The following is an 8,369-nucleotide window of genomic DNA, read 5'->3' on the forward strand; positions in this document are numbered from 1 at the left end:
CCACATTTGGAGTTCTGTGTGCAGTTCTGGTCACCTCACTTTAGGAAAGGTGTGGAAGCTTTGGAGAGGGTGCAGAGGAGATTTATCAGGATGTTGCCTGGAATGGAGAATAGGTCATACGAGGATAGGTTGAGAGTACTAGGCCTTTTCTCATTGGAACGGCGAAGGATGAGGGGTGACTTGATAGAGGTTTATAAGATGATCAGGGGAATAGATAGAGTAGACAGTCAGAGACTATTTCCCCCGGGTACAACAGAGTGTTACAAGGGGACATAAATTTAAGGTGTAGGGGAGATGTCAGGGGTGGGTTCTTTACCCAGAGAGTGGTGGGGGCATGGAATGCGCTGCCTGTGGGAGTGGCAGAGTCAGAATCTTTGGTGACCTTTAAGCGGCAATCGGATAGGTACATGGATGGGTGCTTAAGCTAGGACAAATGTTCGGCACAACATCGTGGGCGTGAGGGCCTGTTCTGTGCTGTATTGTTCTATCAACTGTGTATCCTTCCTGACAGACACTCTGCATTCTTCCTGTTGTGGTGGGAAACCTGACAGTGGTTTATTCTGAGGGTCATCATTTCTCTGGTGAGGGGAGAGGCGGAGAAGGAGATTCCTTCATAGTAACCTCAGCCAATGGGGCACCTGACCCAGACTGGTGCCACTCTACATTGTAAACCAGCTAAGCAGCCCACTGAGTTAATCAACCCCCACCATTACTACCACTATCTCTTTCATGTTGCACACTGCAGATCTCAAACTCCCCACAAAGACACACTCCACCCTGACCCCAGCTCCTTTGGGAACCAATAGCCTTCCTGTTGCTGGAAGGTTTCTCCTCATTGACTCAATCAGACCTTCTACCGTTGAACATGATTAGCTCCTCACTCAGGCTAGGCTCTGAGCTAGCTGGTCAGAGTCCATCCACTGTGTGGAGTTGCTGTTATTTGAACATGATTAGCATCTCCAACTCTAGGTCTGTAAGACCCAATCACTGCTTGCAGTCCACTGGAAGCTCCTCTGAATCTCGGAGCAATGACACGGAGGGAGACCAATTACCAGGTGATGTATCTCGTTCTGTGAAGTCTCCTGCAGATGTGTGTAACTGGCCCTCACTGTGGTGAAGGTGCTGGACAAGGCACGCCAGACCAGGTGGGTGTCGCGGATACAAGCAGCTGGACTGCGGTTAGCCTGAAGTTTGGAGTCAGATTTTCCAACCTAACATCACATAGCAAAGAGAGTGGCCTGATTCTAGCCCAGAGCACAGCCTTGCCCTCTCATTGATTTGCCAAACGTGGGCCCCTCTCCCATCACTAGCTGGGGGAGGGATCAGTGTAAAACGCCATTACCCTGACTGTGTGTCTGTTTATGTCCACGGTTCTGTGCTTGGCAGAGTCTCAGGAAAAGAGGCCAGTTTGTTAACTGCTCTGAAAAGGGACCGTGTCTCTCTCTTTATTCACCAATTCAACAGCCCCTAAATAAAGCTTTCCCATTTTATCTCCCTTACACAGTGCAAGATTCTGAAACAGCCGAGTTTAGACAAAACTCATTAAAACTGGGGCCATGGGGGGGATAAACGTGAAGCAGAATCTGAGAAACTCCATGTGAAAGGGAGCGACACACTCTCCCAGCCTGGAAACAGCAGAAACGGCCGGGGGACCACATAAAGAGCAGGAGGCACCAGACTGAGGGGGGGCAGTCAGCAAACATGGGAGCTCAGAACAGAACAATGCATTCAGGGGAACTGAGAGTGGTTCAGAACTGGGGGAGGAGTTAAATAGGTAGGATTGGGGGAGTGTGTACACACAGGGGGGTGAGTGACATGGGCTTGGTTGAATTAAGGGCCATTTTCGGTAATTGAAAAGCTGAACAGGTTGACACATGTCTATAAAGTAACGAGGCTGAAATCTGTATAACGCACATACGCCTGATGTTGTAGGCACAGGTCAGATGGTCTCAGCAGATCCTAACAGTTAAGTTTTCCCCTCGCCCTGAGGGTTCAGCTCAGCTCTGGCTATAGAATAATCTGGTTCTTGAAGCTACGATTCAGCTCCTTGTGAGGCAGGACAATGGAGTTCAGGATGATCACCTCCGAGGGAATGCTGACATTACATCCTGCAGAGGGAAAAGAACATCAGCATGTCAGGCACCATGTGTAACGGCATCAACCAGGGCTCAGGCAGTAATACACTGACTATGCAGCGAGTGGACAATGGAATCCAATTCCACCTGCTAGAGATTTGGGTTCACAGTATATACTGACATTCCCAACAAAGTACTGAGGGGACCCTGCACTGAGCGAATGCCGCACTGTCAGAGGGTCAGCGTTGAGCGAGCGCCTCACTGTCAGAGGGTCAGTGCTGAGGGAGTGCTGCACTGTCAGAGGGTCAGTACTGAGGGAGTGCTGCACTGCCGGAGGGTCAGTACTGAGGGAGTGCCGCACTGTCGGAGGGTCAGTGCTGAGCGAGCGCCGCACTGTCGGAGGGTCAGTGCTGAGCGAGTGCCGCACTGTCGGAGGGTCAGTACTAATGGTGCACAAGGGTTTCTCAGTTGGATGCTTGTCTCTGGTATCAGACAGACACCATTCCATCTCTCAATGCCTGTTCTTACCAAGAATAGTTATTGAAGGATTAAGTCTCCCATCACTGAAGAGTGTTTCACTGTCAATCTTGGCATGTGGATCATTGGGATTGGGGTCACTTGGCGTTCCTTCAACTCTTGACCATTTGCCGACGGAGCTGTCCCAACCCACGATACAGTTGAGCACACAGCTGTGGTCCTGGAGAATAGGAAAGGTCACTGAGACTCACAGCTCTGCCTGACCCCACACAGCATCTGCAAGGCCCACTCACACCAACCAGTCGGAATGCATCTAATCTCCCAGCCTCCATAACCTTGCCCACTCCAAGCTGTCTCGGCCATGCCCAATCAGCTCCCACCTGTACGCACTGACCACAGAGTGAGTTGTTTTGCCAACCAACTCTGTACATTGACCCAAATCCCCCCCAGTGTAGAGAGAGCTTAACATGGACCCAAATCCCCCAGTGTGTAGAGAGAGCTTAACGTGGACCTAAATCCCCCCCAGTGTAGAGAGAGCTTAACATCGATCCAAACTCCCCAGTACAGAGAGAGATTAACATGGACCTCGTGCTGTCCCTGTCCTGGGAGTGTTTGATGGGGGAACAGTGTAGAGGGAGCTTTACTGTGTATCTAACCTGTGCGGTCCCTGTCCTGGGAGTGTTTGATGCGGGACAGTGTAGAGGGACCTTTACTCTGTATCTAACCCCGTGCTGTCCCTGTCCTGGGGGTGTTTGATGGGGGGACAGTGTAGAGGGAGCTTTGTATCTAACCCCGTGCTGACCCTGTCCTGGGGGTGTTTGATGGGGGGACAGTGTAGAGGGTGAGTGCGTGGATATTCTTGTAATTGATTTGGGAACTTCAGGCTCCCACAGTACACAGGGAGTGTAAAATGCTGGCAGGTGGGGGAGTGGAGAGTCTGAATCATTGATGCCTACATCAGCCGATTCCCCAGCAGGTAGACCCTCGCCCTTCCTCCTTCATGCTGTCATTTTAAACAGTACTTTGCTGACCTTCAGCTCCTGCCAGTTTGCTTCCTTTCCGAGCTCCCCTCAGGTTGTGAAGTGTGTTTGAGATTTGGAGCAGCAGGAATTCTGTGTTACCTGTAGGGAAGCTCCGTGTAAGATGATGGACTCTCGGATTCGAACTCCTGCTCCGATTGTCACTCCCGTACTGATGGTGACATTGGGACCAAGCTGAGGATAAAGAGACAAACCGTGGAGACATCAACACATGCCATGGAGAGACAGTGTCAGCAGGGACAGTAAGCAGAGGGGACAGACTGAGGGCACACACCAGATTACTTGTCGCTCATTGAGCTCTTGTGATGTGAACATGCTGCCTGAAATGGAAGCAGAATAATATTCAGCAGGGATTCGGAGAAATAGATGAAAGGGACAATTTCAGGGCCATGGGGAGAAAGCAGGAAGGAGTTCAGTTAAACGGGTGATATATTTCAGAGAGCCAACAGAGACACACGGGGCTGAACGGCCTCGTTCAGTGCTGCAAGACTGAGGAATCAATGAGCTTTCAATGGGGCAACTCACCACAGCTGTGGGGTCAATGGTCGCTGTCGGGTGGATATAAACATTGCCTGTTAACAAAAACACCAGAGACATCGTTATGTTTGAAGAGTCAAAATCCTGAAGCCTACCCCACCCTCTCGGAGCTCTGCCACCTACTGGCACTGATTTGTTGATAACAGCAAAAGACCCAGGAGCAGAAGCAGACCATTCAGCCCATCGAGTTTGCACTGGCATTCAATGAGATCATGGTTGACCTGATAATCCTCGACTCCATTTTCTTTATCAAAACCGTTGATCCCCTTCCTGACTAGAACATAGAACATTCCAGCGCAGTACAGGCCCTTCAGCCCTCGATGTTGCACCAACCCGTGGAACCAATCTGAAGCCCATCTATCCTACACTATTCCATTCTCATCCATATGTTTATTCAATGACCATTTAAATGCCCTTAAAGTTGGTGAGTCTACTACTGTTACAGTCAGTGCGTTCCTTGCCCCTACTACTGTCTGAGTAAAGAAACTACCTCTGACATCTGTCCTATATCTATCACCCCTCAACTTAAAGCTATGCTCCCTCGTGCTCGCCGTCCCCATACTTGGAAAAAGGCTCTCCCTGTCCACCCTATCTAACTCTCTAATTATCTTATATGTCTCTATTAAGTCACCTCTCAACCTTCTTCTCGCTAACGAAAACAGCCTCAAGTCCCTCAGCCTTTCCTCATAAGCCCTTCCCTCCATACCAGGCAACATCCTAGTAAATCTCCTCTGAACCCTTTCCAAAGCTTCCACATCCTTCCTATAATGCGGTGACCAGAACTGTACACAATACTCCAAGTGCGGCCGCACCAGAGTTTTGTACAGCTGCGACATGACCTCATGGTTCCGAAACTCAATTGCTCTACCAACAAAAGCTAACACACCGTATGCCGCCTTAACAACCCTATCAGCCTGGGTGGCAACTTTCAGGGATCTGTGTACATGAACACCGAGATGTCTCTGCTCATCTACACTACCAAGAATCTTACCATTAGCCCAGTACTTTGCATTCCTTTTGCTTAAAGATCTAACTCTCTCAGTTTTGAATATATTTAATGAGTCAGCCTCGACAGCCCCCTGTGCTAAAGACTTCCACAGAGTCATCCCTCTGACAGAAGGAAGTCCACCTCATCTCTGACTTAAGTGGGTGACCCCTCACTCTGAGGTGATGCCCTCTAGTACTTGACTCTCCCACATGGGGAAATAACCTCTCCACATCCCTCCTGTCAAGTCCCCTTGGAATCCATCGCTTACAATAACAATACCTCTCACCCTTCTAAACTCCAATGAGTACCCAACCTCTCTACCGAAGACAGTCCCACCATATCTGCTGTCAGCCAAGTGAACCTTCACTGAACTGTCTCTTTCCTTCGGTAAGGAGCCCAAAACCATTCCCAGTATTCCAGCTATGGGCTGACCCACCTTGTTTCGATTTTAGACCCCATTCCCTTTGAAATAAAGGAGATTCTATTAGCCTTCCATACGACCTGCAGGGGTGTCAGTTAGCTCAGTTGGCCAGATGGCTGGATTGCAATGTGGAATGTTAGCAACAGTATGTTCCCCGACAGGAAACTCTCCCCACCTCTGGAACCACCTCCAGCTTCTATAACCCTCATTATATTCATCCTCATTATCCTCCCTCTCCCTGTAACCTCCCTCACCCCCTCCCTCTCCCTGTAACCTCCCTCACCCTCATCCCGCTCCCTCTCCCTGTAACCTCCCTCACCCTCACCACCCCCGGTGACCTCTGTAATTCTCTGATGCTGCCCTCTTGCCTGTTACCAATATGAATCACTCTGTTACTGAGCTGGTAGCTAGTCCCTAATCTCTGAACCTCTCCATCTTACTTTTCACCTTTAACACCCTCCGTAAAAACCAGCTGATCAAGCTCTTTGTCACTTGTCCTAATATTTCTTTATCAGTGGTGCTGGAAGAGCACAGCAATTCAGGCAGCATCCGAGGACAGGCAAAATCGACGTTTCGGGCAAAAGCCCTTCATCAGGAGTCATAGAGTCATAGAGATGTACAGCATGGCAACAGACCCTTCGGTCCAACCCGTCCATGCCGACCAGATATCCCAACTCTATCTAGTCCCACCTGCCAGCACCCAGCCCATATCCCTCCAAACCCTTCCTATTCATATACCCCTCCAAATGCCCTTTGACTGTTGTAATTGTACCAGCCTCCACAACTTCCTCTGGCAGCTCATTCCATACACGTACCACCCTCTGGGTGAAAAGAAGTTGCCCCTCAGGTCTCTTTTATACCTTTTCCCTCTCACCCTAAACCTATGCCCTCTAGTTCTGGACTCCCCGACCCCAGGGAAAAGACTTTGCCTATTTACCCAATCCATGCCCCTCATGATTTTATAAACCTCTATAAGGTGACCCCTCAGCCTCCGACACTCCAGGGAAAACAGCCCCAGCCTGTTCAGCCTCTCCCTGTAGCTCAGATCCTCCAAGGATGGCAGCATCCTTGTAAAAATCTTTTCTGAACCCTTTCAAGTTTCACAACATCCTTCTGATAGGAAGGAGACAAGAATTGTATGCAATATTCCAAATATGGCCTAAGCAATGTCCTGTACAGCCACAACATGACCCCCCCAACTCCTGTACTCAATAAAGAAAAGCATACCAAACGCTTTCTTCACTAACCTATCTACCTGGGACTCTACTTTCAAGGAGCGATGAACCTGCACTCCAAGGTCTCTTTGTTCAGCAACACTCCCTAGGACCTTACCATTAAGTGTATAAGTCCTGCTAAGATTTGCTTTCCCAAAATGCAGCACCTCACATTTATCTAAATTAAACTCCATCTGCCACTTCTCAGCCCATTGGCCCATCTGGTCCAGATCCTGTTGTAATCTGAGGTAACCTTCTTCACTGTCCACTACACCTCCAATTTTGGTGTCATCTGCAAACTTACGAAGTATAACTCTTGTGCTCACATCCAAATCATTTATATAAATGACAAAAAGTAGAGGGCCCAGCACCGATCCTTGTGGCACTCCACTGGTCACAGGCCTCCAGTTTGAAAAACAACCCTCCACCAGCACCCTCTGTCTTCTACCTTTGAGCCAGTTCTGTATCCAAATGGCCAGTTCTCCCTGTATTCCATGAGATCTAACCTTGCTAATCAGTCTCCCATGGGAACCTTGTCGAACGCCTTACTGAAGTCCATATAGATCACATCTACCGCTCTGCCCTCATCAATCCTCTTTATTACTTATTCGAAAAACTCAATCAAGTTTGTGAGACATGATTTCCCACGCACAAAGCCATGTTGACTATCCCTAATAAATCCCTGCCTTTCCAAACACATGTACATCCTGTCCCTCAGGTGTTAAATGTTTTTTGACAATGTTCCTGTGAAGCACTTTGGGATACTCTACACCATCAGAGGTTCTATGTAAAGGCGGTGTTGTTATTGAGACACGTACCGAGGATTCTGGGACTACCTGGTCCGCTCTTGGCCAGTCGGTCAGGACGGGTTTTCTGGTATTGGTTAAGGTACAGTCGGTTGGCATAGATGGCAGACCTGCAGAGTGACAAAGAGTTAGTGTTGGGTTTGGAGGAGGGAGTGGCCTCACACTGTGGGTGGGGGTTTATCCCAGCCAGCCCCACCTCATCCCAGCTCAGACTCTCTTCTTTACAGTATTGGGGAACACGGTGAACAATAATCAGTCGTTCACACTGTGTTCTTTCCCAGGAACACTCATTTTGCTCCAAACTTTCCACCTTGCTCTCACCAGGATAATTCACAGGAAATACTAAGTGAAGGTGAAAGCCAACATTGATATTCCATGCGAGTCGAGTGCTGATTGTTTGGCAAGTGAACTTGAATGGGTAAATGTGTTGTGATGGGGAACGTACCCATTGGTGTTGATAGACAGTTAACAGCCAGACTTTGTATAAATTTTAAACCAGACAGGTTGATTCTCGTTAGCTCTGGTCATTGCCCTGAGAAGTGAACCCCCCCCCCCCCAAATGGCTGTCTCTAAGATGTTGAGTTGAAACAGGTGCAGTCTGCATAACTTGGTCTTTCTGTCTGAACAGAGACCATGGGTTTTATCCATGGGTTGTACTGGGTCTTTTAAGTTTGTTAGTTTTTGTTTGAGAGTGTTGGTGGGTTTCTGTGCTACTAGGATTCCGAGGGGTCTTAGTAGTCTGGCTGTCATTTCTGAAACTTCTTTGATGTATGGTAAGGTGGTTAGGGTTTCTGGCTGTGTTTGGTCTGCT

The 8,369-nt window shown here is 48.8% G+C and overlaps 1 protein-coding gene across 3 annotated transcripts in view; it reads right to left on the reverse strand.

The window, feature by feature from the left end:
- Positions 1–1,784: 1,784 nt before the first annotated feature.
- gmppaa (GDP-mannose pyrophosphorylase Aa) overlaps positions 1,785–8,369 on the reverse strand; it is a 47,265-nt gene continuing 40,680 nt past the window's right edge. For all 3 annotated transcript variants that reach the window (XM_043694401.1, XM_043694402.1, XM_043694400.1), the window contains 5 exons: positions 7,571–7,668; positions 4,118–4,164; positions 3,674–3,766; positions 2,604–2,772; positions 1,785–2,108 (listed from right to left, as the gene is read on the reverse strand). In XM_043694401.1, coding sequence (XP_043550336.1) covers positions 2,008–2,108; positions 2,604–2,772; positions 3,674–3,766; positions 4,118–4,164; positions 7,571–7,668 — 508 coding nt within the window. In that variant the 3' untranslated portion in view covers positions 1,785–2,007. The remainder of the gene's footprint in view (positions 2,109–2,603; positions 2,773–3,673; positions 3,767–4,117; positions 4,165–7,570; positions 7,669–8,369) is intronic.

Source organism: Chiloscyllium plagiosum, chromosome 7 (assembly GCF_004010195.1).
Source record: "Chiloscyllium plagiosum isolate BGI_BamShark_2017 chromosome 7, ASM401019v2, whole genome shotgun sequence".
Taxonomy (NCBI): Eukaryota; Metazoa; Chordata; class Chondrichthyes; order Orectolobiformes; family Hemiscylliidae; genus Chiloscyllium; species Chiloscyllium plagiosum.